Source organism: Labeo rohita, chromosome 23 (genome assembly GCF_022985175.1).
Source record: "Labeo rohita strain BAU-BD-2019 chromosome 23, IGBB_LRoh.1.0, whole genome shotgun sequence".
NCBI classification, from domain to species: domain Eukaryota; kingdom Metazoa; phylum Chordata; class Actinopteri; order Cypriniformes; family Cyprinidae; genus Labeo; species Labeo rohita.
The window spans coordinates 13,451,494-13,473,626 of record NC_066891.1 but is presented as its reverse complement, the minus strand read 5'-3'; the positions used below and the strand labels follow the sequence as shown (position 1 = coordinate 13,473,626).

The following is a 22,133-nucleotide window of genomic DNA, read 5'->3' as shown; positions in this document are numbered from 1 at the left end:
CGTGACACTACAGTCAGTTGTCCAGCAGATGGAGACATCAGCTAAACGATGAAGGGTGTTGCTAAACCTCCACTCTTCATCGGTTCTATCTATCTATCTATCTATCTATCTATCTATCTATCTATCTATCTATCTATCTATCTATCTATATTGCTTGTTCCTGTTTTATATCGTTGTTATTTTAAATTTTGTTTTGAGTGTTTGAATAATCAAAACTGACCTACTTATTTATTTATTTTTGTATTTTTATATATATATATAATTTTATACAGTTGTAATTATACAATGTGTTATTTTTAGTGTTTATTTACTTTGTTAGTGTTTATTATTATTATTTTACTTTTTTGCATTTGGTACTGTTTAAATACGCAAAGCTACTACTACTACTACTAGTACTTTAAATAATAACAACAACAACACAACAACAACAACGTTTATTAATGTTTGGTATTTAAAAATGTTTGGAGAAAGTAATCAAATATTTTGACCCATTTAATCTATTTTTAGTGTTTGTTCTTGTTTATGTCATTGCTGTTGTTATTATTTAACATTTTTTGAGCCTACTTATTATTTATTAGCATTATTTTTATACATTTTTTATACAATTTTTATTTTTTAAAAATAATATATATTTTTTATACAATTATTATTCTACAATGTTTTATTTTAGTGTTTATTTAGTGTGTTAGTGTTTATTATTATTATTATTTATAATTATTATTATTATTTTTGATGTTTGCTTTTTTAATTTTGGAGGAAACAAATATTTTGATCCATTTCACTGAACTTGTTGGTTATGAATAAGCAAAACTACTATCTATCTATCTATCTATCTATCTATCTATCTATCCTTATTGTTTGTTCCTGTTTATAATATTGTTGTTGTTATTATTTAACATTTTTTACATATAACCAAAACTAGCCTACTTATTATTTTTTATTAGAATTATGTTTATGCATTTTCTTCATATTTTATATATTTTTAAAACATTTTTATAATTATTATTATAAAATGTTTTCTTTTTTAGTGTTTATTCAGTGTGTTATTGGTTATTATTATTATTTTATTTTTATTATTTAACTTTTTTTTGCATTCGGTACTGTTTGAATAAGCAAAACTACTACTACTTTTAATAATAATAATAATAATAATAACAACAACAGCATTTTTTTCCTTTTTTATTTCAAAAAATTTGGAGGAAATAATCAAATATTCAAGATACGGGGCAATAAGGAAAAAAAAACAGTTGTCATTGATCATCCCCTAATCTGGGGTTGATGTATTCCCTTCAGTGTTTCTGGCTGCTACAGCCCTGCCTCGCTCCAAATGTAACATTATTGTGTTCAAGTGTGTGTGTACTTGCTTGTTCATGCTTGACAATCCTTGTACAAGTTTCAACATTTTGTGGACCTTCCAAGAGTGGAACAACTCTCATTATGCCCGTCTGCTATGAGTGAATACCAGCCCCCTAAATAATCATCTGTACGCCATCCAGCTCCTGATTTCCCCAGTCCTGCTTCTCAGCCTCATTGCTGGTGGTCATGGCCTGGATAAGGGGTGGGCTGGCCTGGCTTCAGCGGTCGGCGCTCCCATCACAGATTGATGAATTGATTGCAGCATTGCTGCCAGTGAGTCTGTGCCCTGGGCGAGGGCGCCCCGGTTACGGGAGGGAATCCCAGCTATGGCACCCGCCATGGTGCCGCTATTATGAGCGGCCTGCAGGGGGCCATTGGGGCTGGCAACCCAGGGAGCAGCCCTGACCCACATACTGCTGTCACGCCCCTGGAGACACACACTGTGAGGGCAGGCTGGGAGGTGTGTGGGATTTGCCACAGAATAAGGGGGTGAAGTACTGGGCATCTTGCTAAACAAACAGACTTCCCTTCTTATTATTTCCAGGCTTTTCTGAGCCTAAGAGCCGTAAGTGTTCACACAGAGCAGATCAAGTGCTTTGGGTACGCTCTATGAAATTTTCACTAACCGCGCAAAGATAAGATTTATCACATTCTGTGGTGTCTGATAAAGTTATCAGAATGCAGAAACAAATTTTATAATTGCGCACCAAACCGCTGAACTACTGAAGCGACTCAGCCGTGTGTGTCAACTGAAATCTGGAAGGAAAAAAAGAAAAAGATTCCAGAATGGAAGCAATTACAGTAGATGAACTTCATCAGGCATGTGGGTTCATTTTTGTTATGAAGACTTGGTTGGTTTTGAAAGACTTGCGTGGTTTTGTTGTGTTATTTGTTGCTTTTATTATATTATCTAGTATTGTTAAAAAAAAACACAAGTACAGGGAACTATTTGGTAGTGTTTAATATATTCTAATTATTCACACATTTTTTGAAGTGTAATAACTGAAAATCCTAGTATTATGTACTAATAGAATATTTATTAATATTTTGAATTAGCTTTTAATTTTAGATTTGTAATTTTAAATTGTAGTAATTTTGTAATGTGCTTTTATTTTGTATAAGTTTTTAACTATTTTAAATAAGTGCTTTTTCACATTTTTTTATAATTTGAATTAGCTTTTTAATTTTAGATTTGTAATTTTAATTTTAATTTAAGTTTTAATAATTTTCTTATGTCCTAAAGTGTATGTATTCATATTTTGAATAAGCTTTTAATTTTACGTTTGTAATTTTAATTTAAGTAGTAATCATTTTGCATTGTGCTTTTGTAATTTTTTATTATTTTTATCTGTTTTAATTAAGTTTATTTTTTTAAATAATTGGAATTAGCTTTTAAGTTTAGATTTGTAACTTCAATTTTAATTTAAGCTGCAATAATTTTGTAATGTGCTTTTGGTATTTTTATTAGTTTTTAACTATTTTAATTAAGTGTATTTATTCAAAATTTAAATTAGCTTTTAATTTTAGATTTGTAATTTTAATTTTAAGTTGTAACCATTTTGTAATGCGCTTTTGTTATTTTTATTAATTTTTAACTATTTTAATTAAGTGTATTTATTCAGATTTTGAATTAGCCTTTAATTTTAGATTTTTAATTTTAATTTAAGTTGTAATAATTTTGCAATGTGCTTTTGTAATTGTTTTTATCATTTAATTTTTTAATTAAGTGTATTTTTTGAATATTTTAAATTAGCTTTTCATTTTAGATTTGTAATTTTAAGTTGTAATAATTTTGTAATGTGCTTTTGTTATTTTTATTAGTTTTTAACTATTTTAATTGTGTATTTTTTCATAATTTGAATTAGCTTTTATTTTAGATTTGTAGTTTTACATTTAAGTTGTAATAATTTTGTAATGTGCTTTTGTTATTTTTTATTAGTTTATTAGTTATTAACTAGATTATTTAAGCTTTAAATTTTATTTGAAGTAATTCTAGTACTTATTTTAGTTAGCTGCAAGACAAAATTTCAAAATGTTAGTAAAATTGATATTTTATTTAATCTTTATTTAAATTAACAAAAGTGATTGTTTAGTTTCAGTTTTAATTAACTAAAAAACAAGCTAAAGCTGTCAAGTTAAATTGATGTATAAATGCATGCAAGTATGCATCATGAAAAAATGACTGTGCAGATGCAAAGTTGGAAAAACATCTAAAAAAAAAAAAATGTTTTAGACAACATGATTTTAATGTTTGAATGAACAATTTCCTCAATGCAAAGTATGAACACAGGACTACAAGAAATAGATATTCACATGAAATTATCTAAGTGCATACTTTATTAAGCGTGTAATATATCAACACACTTAGTCATTCAAGAGCGTACACACACAGCCATAAATATTTAGTCTATTAGTACCTGCGTCTACCATAAATTCGCTTCGACACACTTTCCAGTCACAGGGCTATATAGAAATCTCTTGTTCAGCTCAGATCAGCCCAAGCAACACTAGCAAAAAGTCAATAGCACGAATGCAATGACACAGTCAATGAGCACGTCTACACGGCACGACACAGACAAACAGCATGCAAGAGCAGCGGATACAGTGTGTGAAACAAACGCATTTAGCTACACAACAAAACAGCAGCTTGGGTAGTGAACAATAAGAAACGGTTCTCGTACACAGAACAATGTGCTATTTAATCGCTGCGAAACGTGCATGCCAAGACAAGAGATCCTCTATCTATTTACATAAAGCACTAACCAAAGCTTGCTCAGCAACCTGTGCAGAGACACTGGTTATTGTGTGAATACATGCAATAAGAGCATCATCATTGACAGTCGTGAAGTCTGGCTGATATGCTAATAATAAATCACAATGCATATTTAATTTTCAGTAGCAAAACAACACCACTGTAGCAAAAAACACAACATGTTTCTTCGTTGTTTTCGCAATAACATTTCACTTGATTTTACTGAAATATTTCGGGAAACTGAATCAACAGGTTTCTCATCTATCAGTGCAGTTAATATAGTTTAAATGACCTGCATTTAAGAATTACTCCCACAGTATATAAGTAAAAGCTTTTCATTCACTCCCGTCGTGTTTTTTAGACATTTACAGTGTAGAGACACGAGAAACTGAGATGTTTGAATCACATGTGAACATTTCTGTTTTCACTAGTTATTATGAATATGAATCATGGGTGCCCCAATCATCTCACGGATCTGTTAGGTGGGACATAGCGAGGGGTTACGCTGTCTGAAATGACCCGGCTCCTGTTGGTCTCAGCTTGTAAACAGAATGAAAAAACTACTGGTGCTCCCTGATGAGCTGCCACTAGGGTGACTCCTCGCCCACACCGGTTGCTCTCGGATCCTCATTTCTTGTTCTTGAGCTGGTTGGCCAGCCAGTCCAGGCCCTCATATAAACCATCTCCGCTGGTGGCACAAGTGGCCTGGATGTACCAGTTACGATGGCGCAGGGAATGGAGACCCAGCTTATCTGTGATTTCTGCAGCATTCATGGCATTTGGCAGATCCTGGAGAGTGAGACAGAAACAACTACATATCTTACTATTTATATACATACTGCATGCTCTCATCGTAGAGGATTTCCCATAGTTCCTGAACTTGTTTTCCTGGAATCAGTGTCTGTAATTCATGCGTGCACTGAAAAGCCTCCATTTCTCTTGAGATCTTTTAGAGATTCTGCTTCCACTATGGCTACGTTCACACTGTCAGTTTTGTACTTACAGGTGTGAGTCCCGTTCACACAGCAACTTACAACAGCTTCTTGAATACTGTCTGTATGAACGTGCTACGGGAGTCAAGCCCGTATTTCTTACCAGTAACCATAGTGTCTAGTCAACAGTGACCAAAGTAATATCAAAGATGGCAATGTCCATAAAACTGAACGTTTTATCACTATCTGACAAGACAAGAGTCCAATCAAGCCGCAAGTTCATCTGTCAAATTTTCATTAACCGACAGCAGCTTTTATATTTGGGTGGAGAGTGGAGCATTTGAGTCGGGCGCAGAGCATTAAACTGTGGGAGCCTGTTTCCGCCACTGAATAAAAAATGTAAAATTCTGACTTTTTTCATAACTGAACATATCTAACATATAGAACATATCTGTCTTTTTTCCCCTTAAAAATGGAACTTTATAAATTGTGAGTTTATATTTCACAGTTCTGAGAAAGTCAGAATTGTGAGTTTTTATCTTGCAGTTCTTATTTTATTTCTTTCAATTATGAGTCTATATCACATAATTCTGACTTTTGCAATTGCAAATTTATACTACAATTCTGAAAAAATTTCTTGTCATTGAGTTTATATCACGAAATTCAGAGAAAAGTCAGAACTGCGATATATAAACCCTTGCAATTCTGAGTTTATATCACAGTTCTGAGAAAGAAACCCTCAAAATTGCAAGTTTATATCACGAAAAAAGTCTGACTTTATTTTTTGCAAATGTAAATTTATATCTTGCGATTCTGATTTTTATTCCTCACAATTGTGAGTTTATATCACACAATTTTGAGAAATAAGTCAGAATTGCTAGTTTTTATCTGGCAATTCTGACTATATTTCTCGCAATTGTGAGTTGATATCACACAGTTCTGACTTTATAATTTGCAATTGCGAGTTGATATCATGATTCTGAGTAAAAAAAATCAGAATTGCTAGTTTTTATCTTGCAATTCTGACTTTATTTTCACAACTGAGTTTTTATCTTGCAATTCTGACTTTATTTCTTGCCATTGTGAGTTTTTGTTATCATGCAATTCTGAAAAAAAAAGTCAGAATTGCACATTTTTATCTCACAATTTTTACTTTATTGCTCGCAGTTCTAAGTGTATATCACAGTTGCGAGAAAAAGGTCAGAATTATGAGTTTATATAATGCAGTTCCAACTTTTTTTTCTCACAATTTTGAGTTTAAATCACACAATTCTGAGAAAAAGTCAGAATTGCAAGTTTTTATCTCATAACTTTTAGTTTATATAAGTTTATATCACAAATTTTGAGAAAAAGGTCATAATTATGATTTTATATAATGCAATTCTGACTTTATAACGCAATTGTGAGTTTATATCTTGCAATTCTGATTTTATTACTTGCAATTTTGAGTTTACATCACACAATTCTGAGAAAAAAGTCAGAATTGCAAGTTTTTATCTCGCAATTTTTACTGTATTTCTCACAGTTCTGTGTTTATATCACAATTCTGAGAAAAAGGTCAGAATTATGAGTTTATGTAATGCAATTCTGACTTTATAATGCAATTGTGAGTTTATATCTTGCTATTCTGACTTTATTTCTCGCAATTGTGAGTTTACATCACAAGAGTAGCAATAACCTTTTTTTTTTTCGATTTTTTATTCAGTGTCGGAAATGGGCTTCCATACAGAACTGATGGGAGTGGCTCCGGTGGAGAAAAACTGATTGGATCTCAAACTTACAGATGACACAGCTCATTTCTCTGTCACTGTAAATTACCAAAACCATGCACATGGTAGACACAGGTTTGTACAGCAGAGCGGCCCTCTCTATATCCGTGACAGACAACTAGTTGTCCGGTTCTGTTCTGTTCACACAGTGCATGTGTTATTGAGTCCTGAAAATTTACGGGTGTGAGTTTGGTTACAGAATACGGGTGTCACGCTCGCTGTGTGTGAACGTAACCATATTAAGGACTCAAATACAGAACTGACAACCGTATTCTGCTTCTGTGTGAACATGGCCTAAGATACAGCAGCTGCACATCATCAGATCAGAGAGACCTTCCACGGGTGGTCAAAACTGCTCAACACATCAGCGGCAGACCTCAACAACCACTGCCGGCAATGAGTTCTCCAACTCATCAGAGAGCTCATCCGGCCCAAAAATAGCCTGCTTTTACCTCTGCCATCTGGAAGATGTGGCAAAAACGTACAAACTAGACTGAGGAACATTTTCTGTCTTATCCGTTACGTTGCCTGGCTGAACTCTGATCATTCCTCAGCATCATATGACGTTTTCTTCTCACTAATGAACTACAATCATATATACTGTTACAGCAGGTACGTTTCCATCTTCAACAAATTAACACATACATTACAGAACCTGATGCACATACTAGGGCTAATTTTAAAATTGGAAGACAGCAGATGCATGCTAACATCAATGAACTGTTTCTGATTTGAAGAACATAGCAAAAGCATGAGGAAGCTCTTGCCTGCTTGTTGGCAAAGACAAGGAGTACAGCGTCTCTCAGTTCATCCTCAGCCAGCATTCTCATCAGCTCTTCTCTTGCTTCATTCACTCGCTCACGGTCATTGCTGTCCACCACAAAGATCAGACCTTCAAAATACATGAGAAATGATGTCAAATGTGGTTATAGAAAGATACACTCCTAAAAATAAAGGGTCCAAAGGGGTGTTTTTGCAGTGATGCCATAGAAGAACCACTTTTGGTTCCCCAAAGAACCATTCAGTGAACAGTTCTTAAAAAAACACTTTGAAGAATATTTTAAAAATCTAAAGAACCTTTTTCCACCATAAAGAATCTTTTCTGCAGTTGAAATGTTCCATGATTGTTCAAGGTTCTTCATGGAACCACTGATGCCAATAAAGAACCTTTATTTTTAAGAGTACAGAGGGAAAATAACGACCCTTGTAGACCTCATTATGAGATTTTAATTCTAATTTCATTGCTAAATTAGTTTTGGCCTTATTTTCCTGTTTTCATACTTGCTGAAGGTATGTTGATGTATTCCCTATTGAAATAAGTTTGGGATCAGTTAATTTTTTTAAAGAAATTTATATTTTTCCTCAGCAAAGGCACCTTAAATTGATTAAAAGTGACAATGAAGAAGATTATACTATTACAAATCATTTCTACTTTAAATAAATGTTATTCTTTTAAACCTGCTATTCATCAAAGAATTATGAAAAAATAAATGTATCACAGTTTCTACAAAAATAATAAGCAGCACAACTGTTTTTAACACTAATAATAATAATAATAATTTAACGCTAATAATAAGAAATGTTTCATGAACAGCAAATCAGCATATTAGAATGATTTCTGAAGGATCACATGTTGAATACATTTTTGGATGTATTACACTACAAAACAGCTATTTCAAAATGTAATAATATTTTACAATTTTACTGGGATTTTCATCAAATAAATGAGTGAGAATATGAGGTTTATCTTAAAAAAGTAAAAACCAGGAACCAACCCCAAACCTAAATAGGTATAAATATTTATTAAAAAGGTATAAATATATATGTTTTTCCTTTTAAATACTAGTAGGGTTTAAAAGGCGCTGTGGTACTCTCATGAACGCTCATCGAAGACTGACACGAAAGAGAAGAAAATATTAAATAAAGTTGTGGGTTTTTTTGTTTTCTTTACAAAAAAAATATTCTTGTAACTTTAGAAAATTACAGTTGAACCACTGATGTCACATGGACTCTTTTAACAATGTCCTTACTACCTTTCTGGGCCTTGAAACTGTCAGTTGCATTGCTGTCTATGCAGGGTCAAAAAGCTTTCGGATTCCATCAAAAATATCTTAATTTGTGTTTGGAAGATGAGTGAAGTTCTTAAGGGTTTGTAATGTCATGAGGGTGAGTAATTAATGACAGAATATTCATTTTGGGGTGAACTATCCCTTTAAGTCACATACATTGACATAAACTGTTGGCTGTTTGTGTTTTCAGAGAGAGAGAGAGAGAGTGTGTGTATGAGTCCTCGTCTCACCTTGTGTGTTCTGGAAGTAGTGACGCCACAGAGGTCGGATTTTGTCCTGGCCGCCAACATCCCACACTGTAAAACTGATATTTTTGTACTCAACAGTCTCCACATTAAAACCTAGTAACACAAAAGCACACGAATTACACAGTGGCATGACTCTCACAACATGCCATCAAGACATTTGTCTCTAAGCAAGAGGAAAATAATACAATAACAAACGCAATTAAACATTCTAAGTCTAAAAATCTGCTTTACCAATAGTGGGAATGGTAGTCACTATCTCTCCCAGCTTCAGTTTGTACAAGATTGTGGTCTTCCCAGCTGCATCCAGCCCGACCATCAAAATCCGCATCTCTTTTTTCCCAATGAGGCTCTTCAAAAGGTTGCCAAAAATGTTCCCCATGATAGCTGGTTAGCCTTTACCAACATAAAAAGAGACAATCTACGGTCAATTTTTTTAATTGACACACACAACTGTCAAACCGCCAATTAAAGCACCAGCCCTTTCAAAAAGCCACATTGTAGTCTCTTAACTTCATCTAATTTAATACAAATATGCCAGTGTTGCTCTTTTTAAATTTTCTAGAAACCTTCTGCAATTTTAATGATTTAATGCATCTATAATCTTTAAATGTGACCCTGGACCACAAAACCAGTCTTAAGCAGCATGAGTGTATTTGTAGCAATAGACAAAAATACATTGTATGGGTCAAAAATGCACCCTCAGATTTTCAAGTAGTTGTATCTCGGCCAAATATTGTCCTATCCTAACAAACCATACATCAGTGAAAAGCTAATGTATTCAGCTTACTTATTTATTTTTTATCCATTTAAAAAAAAAGACCCTTATGACTGGTTTTTTTGGTCCATGGTCACAAATGTGGCTGGAAAAAATCATAAAATATATTTCTTTAACAGAAAGCACCATATTCAGAGTAAATGAAACATCAGGTGTGTAAATTCTAACAGAACTGTCATTTTTTTTTTACCAAAGCAGTACAGTAAAACAATATGCACACTTTACTAATAAGGCTTACTTTGCATTTGGAAAAATTAGTACATAGTAGAACCTGCAAAACAAGTGTACTTAGTCAGTAATATGAAATACAAATCTAATGGACTCCAGTATGATGACTGCTTTTTTAAAAAAAAAAAAAAACAGTTTTAAACACCTATAATAGAATAGCTAAGAAAGTGTTGCTTTATTTTAGGTGCTGAATGAGATGTGTCTGTGGACAGATTCATGAGATGTGATTCTTACAATGTGTTTGTAAGAAAAAGAGATTTTCCTCATCCTCCATAAAATGGTGATGACATCAACATTATGAGTGTAGTATGCAAATGCCAGAAAATCTGAGACTGTTGATTTGTATCACCCTCTAAATCCAACACTGAAGCCCAGATTCAGCTTTTTAGAATTACACTGGCAAATGGAAACAATAATTTAGAAAACCCTGAAATGAAAAATGTTTTTTAATGTCAGCCTAAACATACGTGTGCTGCTAATGAATACGCAAGAGATACTTGCATCCAGTTGTATCATTCATAAAACAGAAATGCCTTCTCATGATAAACCGGCGCATGTCATATCAGACAGTGACGCTGTTTAAATGTGTAACAGCTTTTTTTTTTTTGTCACGACGTAAAGATACTATAGCAGCAAGAGCCGGCCTGCATATTGACAAATTATAAATTGCTACGCTATTTAATGTCATTGATATTTAACATATATTATTACGACAACAATCTACAATCTATTTTAGACGAAATGACACCATATTTCCTCACGCTTTGCAACATCCCTACTCACCTCAGAGACCAACACCGGATAATTTCACGCAAGTCACTCCGCTCTCGCGATACCAGCGGAATAAGCAGGAGAATGTTACAGATCTCGCGATATCTACGAAGCGCATCCTGGAATGTGCATTCAAAATGTCAATGAATGAAACTCATGCAAGCGGTGGGCAAGAACCAGGATGTAAGTTTTCTAGAAATTAACATTAGAAATTAACGTTTGTTAAGTATTTACTTACAACTACAAGCATTTCTTCTTTTAATAATAAAAATCAATATTTGTTGATATATAGGCAATTAACGACACAGAAAATATAAACAAGGACACAGAGGAAAAGTGATAAAAAAAGGGAAAAAGAGGTAACGTTTTTGTGATATATACATATTTATATTAAATTTAATATATATTTTAATCTCAAGATTTGAGTACAGGTGGTAGCCTATTAATAGATAACGTAAATGTTTGATAAAAAAAATAAGAATACATTAAATAAAATTCTTTAATTTGTGTAAAGAACATTCTTACAATCTCTAAATCATATCAAATTTGAAATGTTGTTACTAAAGTTGCAACATTGTGGTACGCAAAACTGTGGTAAATGTTTAGTCTCATGTCTCAATAATCAGTGAACATTTTGAAGAAGTTTCCTCCAGAAATGTGTATTATGTGATCATTTACAACTGAAGGATCTGTTGCTGCAAGTGTTTGGAAGCACATTTCCATATTGTGATTAATTATTCAGCTATGACTGAACCTAATGAATAAGTAACCTGCTAGATGCTGCCAAATTACAGAACTTGGCAGCAACTAGCTGATTTCCTCAGGCTGCCAAATTACTCAGTAGTTGCACGCCAGATTATCAGCAGTGAAGCAAAAGATCAGTCTGTATAGAGTCAAGATCGTATGGTTAAACACTGAATTCAGTCGAATTGGGGTTACTCATAATATGCCGCTCAATCTGATGCATCATATTAATTAAAAATGCCTTTTGATATTGTATAAACCCACAGTGCCTGGCCAGACCTAGTCCAGATGAACAGGAAAGTCTGTCCCCGTGTCGCTTCACGCGGTCCACCGTGTGTCAGTGGCTTTATGATCGATGTGTTTATCAATTCAGTGGTTAGGAAAAGAGAGAGGGAGTGGAGCAGATGCTTGCAGCTGCACACCAGATTATAGGGTGGAGTGCTGTATGGGGGGGGAGCGCTGTGTTTGTGTGCACTGGGAGTTTTGGGGGTTATGGGGTGGGCAGAAGAGGCTACAGTGGGTAGGGGTGGGAGCAGAGAGCTGGGCCGGGGGGGTGGGAGTTATAATTTAAAGGAGCCTCTCCTCTGAAGTGTTTGCCAAAGTGCACCCCAGCAAACACAATCATAAGTCGGGTTGGTTAGGCTTGCAGAACTAATGAGGGCTTGCACATTTAGGCAACGGCTTTGATGTTCTGGGTAGCTGGCTCCTTGTTTTTTCTTTCCCTTTCTCTTTTTCTCTCGATCCCACATCAAAAATGGAAGGGGAAGCTGGACAAGGAGCCCAGAAGCAGATGTTTCCAGCTGTTTTTTTCCCCTTTTCCTTCTCTTTTGATGTACCTAAGTATGTGCACTAGATATTCACATATTTCCATATCCGCTAACAACAGTACCTCATGTTGTATATTAATTACACTTATATGTCTGTCTGTCATCTATCTACAGTATCTACCCATCTATGTAAACACCGTCCCATCTATCTATCTATCTGTCCATGCATTTATCTATCCACCCACCCATCCATACATCCATCTATCCATCCGTACATTCATCTATCCATGTCTGTCTGTCTGTCTATCATCTATCTATCTATCCTCCATCTATTCATCCATCCATCCATCTATGTATCTTTCTATCATCCATCCATACGCCCATCCATCCATCTATACCTCTCTATCCATCCATACATTCATCCATCTATCCATGTCTGCCTATCTATCCCTCTCCTCCATCTACAGATTTTATAGACATCTATTGTCTATCCATCTATCTATACATTAATCTATTCGTCCTTCTATCCTCCATCCATATATCCATCAATCCATCTATTTATACATTCATCTATCCATGTTTGTCTATCTATTTATCCGTCTGTCCGTCCCTCGTCCATCTATCTTTCCATCCATCCATCCATCTATGCATGTATCTATCTATTTATTCTCTATCTATCTGTCTATTTATCTATCTATCCTCCATCTATACATTCATCTATTCATCCATCCATCTATCTATCCTCCATCTATACATTCATCTGTTCTTCCATCCATCTATCTATCTATCTATCTATCTATCTATCATCCATCTATACATTCATCTATTCATCCATCCATCTATCTATTCATCCATCTGTCCGTCCGTCTATCTATCTGTCTGTCCATCCATCTATGTCTGTCTATCCATCCATACATTCATCCATCTATCCATGTCTATCTATCTCTCTCTTCCATCTATAGATTCATCTATTTGTCTATCCATCTATCTATACATTCATCTATTCGTCCATCCATCCGTCTGTCCATCTATCCTCCATCCATCTATCCATCCAGTTATACATTCATCTATCCATGTCTGTCTGTCTATCTATTTATCTGTCTGTCTGTCCCCCGTCCATCTATCTATCATCCATCCATCCATGTATCTATCTATGTATGTATTTATCTATCTATCTGTCCATACATTTATCTATCCACCCACCCATCCATACATTCATCTATCTATCCATCCATGTCTGTCTGTCTATCTATCTATCTGTCCTCCATCTATACATTCATCTATTCGACCATCCGCGCGTCCGTCCGTCCATCCGTCTATCTATCTATCTATCTATCTATCTATCTATCTATCAAGTAGTTCTGTGCCCTTCTGTCTACTCTATGACAGTGTCTGGTTGTCATTATTTTTGATGCTGTCAGTATGTTGCTTTGTATGTGTGATTGGCTGCACTGCATTTTGTTGGGGGAGGTTGGGAGGGGGGGGGTCTATGGCCGTCCAATTTCTCTGTCTCACACATGGGAGAAACAGCGACAGGAAATTCCCTCTTGCAGCAGCTCCAGGGTGAAATGATAAAGGAATAAAGAAATGCAAACCAGATATCCAACGCTTTATCATTCCACACCACTCTTTCTCTAGTTTTCTTTTGCTCCCATCTTTATTGCCAGAGGAAATACCATGAGAAGCGCGCTCAATAAAGCCAGCAGACCGTGGGTGGTCACTTCACTCAATCCACAGTCGCCACAGCGCATCCTCATTACAGAGTCTCGTGAGGAATCATACAGAAAAACTCATTTATTCCTAAGATGTTTGTGATTGTTGTGCACTCAGAGAACTCAGACAGAGCGTAGACATCAGAAGTGCGCCTGGGTTGAGTTAGGAAATCACACAGTGGTCCAGTCTCTGACAGTTGCAGATGCAAATTCACAGACAAGGACAAACAGTACTCAGCAGCACATGGCGCAACCTTGGACAGCTGATCCATATAAGAAGGTTCATGCCTCAATCTGCCTATAAAGCCTATTCCTGTTGCCCATTATGAGAAGTCGGATTGAGTAAAAAAATTCTCCAGAAGAGAAGAATTATATCTAATACTCCAATCTATGACCCCTCCTCTGTTCCAGAGGGCCTTTCCTGGTTCTAAAACCTATACACATGATAAACCAAGAAGGGTTTCTTAAAGGGATAGTTCACCCAAAAATGAAAATTCTGTAATTAATTACTCAGAAAGCTCACGGATTTCATCAAAAATAGCTTAATTTGTGTTCCAAATATGAACTAAGGTCTTACGGGTTTGGAACAACATGAGGTTGAATAATTAATGACAGAATTTTCATTTTTGGGTGAACTCTCCCTTTAACAAAAAACTGAGGCACTGTATAACATATTACAGCGATAAATTCTCTACAGTCTCCTTAAGAATGCAAAAGGCGTCAATATATGAAAGTTAATTTATCCATATAATTACTTTGATTCACTAAGCACTGATTGCTCAAAATTAAAGTTTAAAAACAGCATACATCAAATTCACTGTAACATGATTGTAATGGCAACTGTTTAAATACAGTTTAACTCAGAGGATGAATGTCTTCCATCTTGCATCAAAGGCATCTGGCATTCAATATTGTTCAGCAGTACGAGATGAGATGTGACTGTTTTTAATCAGCTGCAAAAAATCCACAGGAGGCACAAGTGTTCTCCAGTTGTTCCTTCACTCTATCCATCTCCGTACTGTGATTGGTCTGTCTCTATGAAGGTTAGCATGAGGTTACACAGCATATCAACTTCACAATTGTCCTGGTTTTCATAAAAACCAACTAAACTCAGACCCCTACACAAGGCAACATTTTCAGTCGCTGGCCAAGACTCGCTCCAGAACATCTTACGAAACCTTATAAAAGGCACTGAGATGTTGCCTTCAATTATCACAGCCATTGATTCTTCATGACCAGTGTGGGCAAAGATCATAATACTGCAAGATACAGTGTAATACTGCAAGAAACCTCAACCCTACTAGGATGGTATTTCAGCTTCAAGAATGATTACAACATAAACTTCTCAAACACTTCGCCAAGGTAAGGAATATACATTAAGTGCACTTTTTAAGTGAAAAAAAAGGTAGACCGTAGCAGTGCCGATATTTCGCAGGAATAATTTGTTCCTGCTGTTGTGCCTTGTTATTTGGAGGAGTGCAGATGGCGTTCGGGCCATTTGCTTGGTTCTGGAGGCTGAAGATTCCAAGCGAGGAAAAAAAGACAAATGACATGAGTCACCTCCTCCTCAATCTCTGACTTGGCATTTTGAGAATAACAACAGCAACACAACGCAAATGGATCCCAGATGATGAAGGTTAAAAGAAGTAGAGAAATGGATAAACAGACACACTGTAGGAGAGCAAAACACTCAGGCAGTCACAGGTTGTTGTCTCTTGGTCCAAAAAAGAAATGGGGATTTGGAACAAGGTGGGTTACTTGCACACATTAACCCACTCCGTAACCCTGCACTCCTCACAGAGTACGTAGCAGCACCAGTGGAAGCGGCAGTGGCACCGTTCGCTGCGGGCCTGTTTGAGGATGTTGTGTCCGCGGCCACAGCACAGCGACCCGCAACCGTCCATGCTGGGGCTGCTCTTGTTGCAGATGCGGCCCTGCGTGCCCGGCGAATCCACTGCTGGCTCGCGGTCGCAGAAGTCAGGGGACTTTTCGAAGTACACTAGCTCGCGGGAAATGTTCCGCCGCCGGCCTCTGAGCTGATCTGAGCCGGTGCTTTCACCAGTTCGGGAGTTGAATACTCCGCTGTTCTTGTTCTGAGAGTTTATGAAGATGGCAGTCAGAAATTTCTCCCGTAGCAGTGAACCCACGAGCCGGAATTCAGGAGAAACATACCAGCAGGTCTTGAACTGGCAACTGCCTGATGTTCCGTGACATTTGCACTTTCTCCTCATGTTGTCTGTAACTACCTGTTGAGGTCAAAGACATAATGAAAAGAATGTGGTATATCTGTATATTTAAGTTAATCAAATTCTTAACGAGAATAAGTAATACAACAAGTTCCCAGAGACAATCTATCTATCTATCTATCTATCTATCTATCTATCTATCTATCATCTGTCTATCCCCATTCATCCATCTATCCATCTATATCTATTCTCCATCCATCCATCCATCTATTTATCTATATCTATCTGTCTATCCTCCATCCATCAATTCTCCATCCATCCAGCCGTCTGTCCATCCATCCATCTATCCTCCATCTATCATCCATCTATCCTTCTATCTATCCCCCATCCATCCTTCCGTCCATCCATCTATCTATCCTCCATCCATCCATCTATCCCCCACCCATCCATCTACCTATCCTCCATCATCCATCCATTTTCCATCCATCCCCCATCCATCTATCTATCCTTCATCCATCCATCCATCCATTCTGTCCGTCCATCCATCTATCTATCTATCCTCCATCCATCCATTCTCCATCCATCCATCCATCCATCTATCCTCCATCCATCCATCTATTCTCCATCCATCCATCCATCTATCCTCCATCCCTCCATCCATCCATTCTCCATCTATCCATTCATAGTTTAAACTGAATGACTCTAAATATAAAAATATATTCTCCTTACATTTTGAATACATGAGAGTGTACACAGCTTAATCATAATGTCCAAAAAATATTTTCAATGTACAAAAAGGTTTAAATTATTAATTAATTAAAATTCATATTAAATAAAATTAAATTTAAAATTCAACTTGCAATGTGTGTGTGTTTTTTTAATAAATGAACAGATAAAAACAAGTGTTATTTCACTGACCCACAATCACACCCAATTAGAAGATATTTAATCCTTAAACAGTGACAGTATGTGGAGGGGAATTTGATTTCTCTGTGGGTGGGGCTAACCTGTCTGGATAAATGGAAACCAAGCAGGTGATTAATTTAAGACAAAGGAAAAAATAGTGTTTTATCATGTCACGCCTGTTTAAGACACGGTTGTCATTTTTAAATGACCAATGCAGTTGCAAGGAGAGATTATTAGAGTTGAACATACAAAACCACACCTGTCTGCCCACTCTATTATTATGAATCCGCATACGAGCATGTATATCACGTGGAGATCCTCTGGAATCCAACCAATCCCTAGAGAACCGTACGCCAAGACGGACATCATGACTACAGCCTCCCCACTCCCAGGTGTCCTGCAGCGTCGTGACCTCATCCGGCAAGGGTTTGAGGAGACTGATGGGATGGGACGAGCGCAGATTGGCCGGCAGGCCACCGTGCAGTGAACTGAACTCAGGTGCGTTCTCTCCCGCACCTGCTATAGACACTCCGCTCCTCTGAAAAGTCTGAAGTTGGAGCTGAGTCAACTTGAGCCGGATTTTGTCATCATCCAGGCGACGTTTAGCCTCACAGCCACACCCACGCAATTTACCGAGGCTGCAGGCCGAAGCCACTGAGTGCACGACACCTGCAGCCAGCAGCGACAGCGAGAAGGCACTCTCTCGGAAACCTGCGATGAAGGAAAGCACTTTTACATTGCAACTCAAGCTGCCAGCAGAGTAAACAGAGCCCTTAGAAAGCGAAGTGCGCACGAGCCAGCTGGTGAGATAATTATCTATAATGATCTTTATCTAAAATCTCATAAAAGATGTTTTCCATGGCGCAAATGCGTTAAACAATGACTCAACGCTGATATTTTCCCTCTTTGGGCTGTGTAGCATTTCAATGCCCGGATTATGACTGTATTGGCTCTCTACGACTTCAACTTCAGCACTTCCCATGCCCCTTTTGCCATCGACTCACCCCTGTTGAGAATGGCACTCTGATGAGGCAACTTGCCATGGTTCTCCAGGGAGGAGCAGTTCCAGCGCTGGTCTCTGAGCTGGTGCTGGCATTCGTGAATAGCAACCTGAATGCCCTGCAGAGCAGAGGCTGTGACATCAGGGCTGCGCACACACAAACGCATCTGTTTCTTGCTCAGGCCTGCCAGTCGTAAACACACCGCGTTGGGGGTAAGCACTGGCTCTCCTGCCACCTTCAGGCCGAGGATGTCATTGCCTAGTACCCTGAGAAAGGAGAAAATTAATTTTATAGCAGTGATATCATTATGAAGTAACACTGCACGCAGTAAATATCGCAGAAGGCTGGTGTTACTTAGCATCACATGTGGTCTTTTTTAAATGACTCACATATGTGAAGAAATTATGACAATGAGTTCAGTCATTAACGAGAAGCAGGAAAATATTGTATCAGGAATTGATGCTTTCACGTGCCATATTCCTTTCAAATAATTTGATCAATACATGTTTACTGGAACAGCCAAGAAAAAAAGTGACAAATTCTATTGCTTTTTATAGATTTGCCGTCGTGCGATTAAGCGCCCTGACATTCAAACAAGCCTGTGACCTTGCAAGAAGCATACATAAAACATCCATGAATATTCAAACGCCCTGGTTTCTATCAGTGTCTTGGCATGCCTGAGGATAATCTGATGAGAAAATGACTATATGGAAAAGATTTGTGGCCAATACTATATCCAAATCATAACACGCTGGTGTTAATAAATACATTATGCCCATCAACAGTTTTGAGAGGTGAGAGAACATCCATAACCACACAGTTAACAGTGTTTCTGGTAACAATTACCAGTATAGACACTAGTTTCTATTCAATTAATACTAGACGTAGGCTAATTGTTACTAATAACTGTTTAGCTAGTGAAAACAGCACCAGCAAGAGTTGGAATATATGCTAGTTAGTATCTAAAGAACAGATTCCCATATATTCAGTGCCAAACATGTGTAGTTTGTTACGAGTAACAGTGAAGGAGTCACTTGTCTAGTAGCAAAGGAATGAGTACTAGTATGTCAAGCCTTCTGCTGACTGGGATATATATTTTTTAATCCGTTTTAGATACAAGTACTTTACTAGCTTGTTAGTTTCAAATACTAGCAGCCTTGGCGCGAACCTTAAACCCTTTTGAAATTTAAAGTTATAATTACATAATAACAACAATAAATGAATCACGCAAATGACTACACGTAAACGTGCATTTGAGTCACTTGTTTTCCAAAACTAACAAACAAACAGTTTATTTACTCCAGCAGATTTCATGAAAGCGCTTCTACCTTTCTACTTACGTGAACGCAGGTGACAGAAGCGCTGCAGTCATAATCAGGACTCGTCCCAAATACTGTCTGTGGGGTAACTCCATTGCGCCGAAAGCTTTTCTCGACGGGACATTAAAACACCTGTGGGATCGCTTTAGAAAGCAACTGGAAATGACTTCAATTGTTTGTGTGAGGAGCGGGGAGTTGAGCAAGCAGCATTTGATGAAGCTTGGGACGGGAGCGTGTATGTCACTGAGGAGAAGAAGGGAGGAGGAGGAGGGGGCGCCGTCAGGGTGGGCAAACATCGCCTGAGGCGCTTGTTTTTAAACACGATGAAAAAGTAGCAAGGCCTGTCAAACTTTCTATATTCCTAAAAAAAAAACACATGGGATAATCGTGACTGTCATGCTGAATGGGCATAAATCTGACTATGAATAAATCAGTTTCAGCAGAAGCCTAAAGCAATACTGAGTCAACTAAAGGACGCAATATTGACAAGGGCATGGACTATATTTAGATCTTTTTCATAACAAGTGCACCGAGCAACACGTGACTAACAATATTACACACCTGTTTTCAATGTAACAAGCCTATTTTTATTATCCACGCACGTTATATACATTATTTTTGCATACTTTTTGACTATGCATTACACATTTTTTTATGTTTTATTTTATTTTATCACGAATAAGTAGTATTTGCGTCCATAACATTTATGCAAAACTGTTTTACGATCTAAATAGCGAATTTATTTTCACCTTTGTTTAGGGACATACGTTTTATTTTCCTTTTGAGGTATTATTAGATTGATAGATAGATAGATAGATAGATAGCAACCAATTAAAAAATTAAAAATGGTGCTAAAGTGACAGTGTGGAATGATTAACCACTTTACATTTAATTTAAAAATTATGAATTATTAATCATTATGAAACCCATATACAATTAGTAGATGGAAAGCTACTGGAAAGCAGTTCATTTTCACTGCTAAAAACCAAACTGCCTCTCTAGTTTATAAACTGCATTTATATCCTGGTACCTGCGATTTGTTAAGTGTTACTTATCATTTGCGGCTTGTGCATTCGTTGCATTTATTTATTGATCTAGTATGTTTATGAAGCAGGCCTATTTTCTGACGTGTCTGCATTGCAGAACTTGTGACAAGACATTTTGCTCCCCCGTAAACGTGTATGTGAACTATAAGTTAAACTAAAGCGAAAGTCATTCATATAGGCTACAATAAGCAGGGCAGCAGCAGGCAGGCGTGCGGTTCTTCTTGAACAATGCGAGGTGCGTGTGCGTGTTCATGTGTTCGCCCATCCTCCCACTCCGAATCAGTTCAACAGTTCACCGTGCAGCCCTATAGTGACGTTTCACTTTAATTAAGCCCACATTCATCATTTTCCCCGACACTCTTAATGAGAAGGCTTTGCTGACTGTTGCTGCGGATAGCCTAGAGCACTACTGGAAAATAGACTTATTTCGTTTGTTTGTCTATACACGTCTGAGTTTGTGCGTATAATTAGTCCCATAACTGACCATGATGGAGAGGTTGTTGTCAAGGCTCATTGAAAGTGATATGCAATTACATAGTGGGCCAACAAATTATGCATAATGCACATAATAAGTTTGTTCAATAGACAAGCTGTCAGTGTTTTTTCTTTTCTTTTTCATCTAGCTGCAACGTAGACATGATGACATAAGAAGACTTGAACATAGCACTGATGAATGTATGAATAAACCAGAATATCTGAGGCATTAGCAGTTTACAAGATTAAGGGATTATCGTGCTGGTGGTCAGCTATGCACTATGCACAGCAGGTGAAAAAACTCCTTAAGTGAGTCTAGAACCAGCATCTCGCTTCTTATCTTTATTAATATTACCATTAACAGTAGTAGAACTAGGATTAATGTCATGAAATTGAGTTAAATCCACCCTTAACCGGCCCTAACACCGAATCCTGACAACACTTCTTGGTTTTTGGGCTAATCACCTCCTATTCTCGAAGATCAATTCTTGTATCGGAGCTAATCACCTCTATTCCTCTTCTTAAGCTCTGGCAACGAAAAGTGCATTAGCATTTTGCCATGGCGTGTATATCTAAGTGGCTTAAAAAGTGATTTGAAGTTGATTTGTATATAAAAGGCGTCCCTTTAACCGGATTGCCGCTAATCTGCGCCGCATCGCATGAGTGTTTCAGGAAAACCTGTTTAAGATCCTTCAAGAGTATAAGAGCAGGCTAAGCCCAGAAAAGCAGCCCTCATTAAATACCACTAACAAAAGCGCACTTCCTTCAGTTAGCCATTTACTTCAATCCCTCAGAGCAAAAAGTGCTCTCTCTCTCTCCCTTATTCTCTCTGATTCTTTCATGGTGACATCAAACACCTTATATGTGCTTAAAATACGCTGATTTAATATTTGCCAATTGCTCATAATTCTTCGCGCAGACGATGCCATAAATGTATGGAGTCAAAACTGACAGCAAAATACTATTTGATTCGTGCCTTTACTGACCATATGCGATCAAGGGAGGTCTGCAGTCCAGATGGTGAACAGTTTTATCTAGGCTCTTTCTACTTTGGTGTCACTTTAAACTCAAACGTGTT

The 22,133-nt window shown here is 37.0% G+C and overlaps 2 protein-coding genes across 2 annotated transcripts; both read right to left on the bottom strand.

Annotated features, from left to right (window-relative positions):
- Window positions 1-3,675: 3,675 nt before the first annotated feature.
- On the bottom strand, window positions 3,676-10,963 carry arf3a (ADP-ribosylation factor 3a). The gene is made up of 5 exons (XM_051097060.1): window positions 10,913-10,963; window positions 9,358-9,519; window positions 9,109-9,219; window positions 7,577-7,701; window positions 3,676-4,897 (listed from the first exon to the last, which is right to left on the bottom strand). Exons 2-5 carry the CDS (start codon window positions 9,503-9,505, stop codon window positions 4,736-4,738), a joined length of 546 nt encoding a protein of 181 aa, XP_050953017.1. The 5' UTR covers window positions 9,506-9,519; window positions 10,913-10,963; the 3' UTR covers window positions 3,676-4,735.
- A 3,101-nt stretch (window positions 10,964-14,064) lies between these two features.
- wnt10b (wingless-type MMTV integration site family, member 10b) lies at window positions 14,065-19,939 on the bottom strand. The gene is made up of 4 exons (XM_051097059.1): window positions 19,557-19,939; window positions 18,220-18,482; window positions 17,475-17,926; window positions 14,065-16,369 (listed from the first exon to the last, which is right to left on the bottom strand). The coding sequence occupies exons 1-4, from the start codon at window positions 19,829-19,831 to the stop codon at window positions 15,878-15,880; spliced, it is 1,482 nt and encodes a 493-aa protein (XP_050953016.1). The 5' UTR covers window positions 19,832-19,939; the 3' UTR covers window positions 14,065-15,877.
- Between the last annotated feature and the right edge of the window lie 2,194 nt (window positions 19,940-22,133).

What these genes read in the sequence shown, in the direction of transcription:
- arf3a (XM_051097060.1), bottom strand. Translation starts at nt 9,505, where the DNA reads ATGGGGAACATTTTTGGCAACCTTTTGAAGAGCCTCATTGGGAAAAAA. An exon ending in CTACTTCCAGAACACACAAG is followed by an intron (nt 7,702 to 9,108) that starts GTGAGACGAGGA and finishes TGTATTTTGAAG; the next exon opens with GTCTGATCTTTGTGGTGGAC. An exon ending in TTGTCTTTGCCAACAAGCAG is followed by an intron (nt 4,898 to 7,576) that starts GCAAGAGCTTCC and finishes CTCACTCTCCAG; the next exon opens with GATCTGCCAAATGCCATGAA.
- wnt10b (XM_051097059.1), bottom strand. Translation starts at nt 19,831, where the DNA reads ATGTTTGCCCACCCTGACGGCGCCCCCTCCTCCTCCTCCCTTCTTCTC. An exon ending in GAGTGCCATTCTCAACAGGG is followed by an intron (nt 17,927 to 18,219) that starts GTGAGTCGATGG and finishes CCTTCATCGCAG; the next exon opens with GTTTCCGAGAGAGTGCCTTC. An exon ending in ATAATAGAGTGGGCAGACAG is followed by an intron (nt 16,370 to 17,474) that starts GTGTGGTTTTGT and finishes TGACCTCAACAG; the next exon opens with GTAGTTACAGACAACATGAG.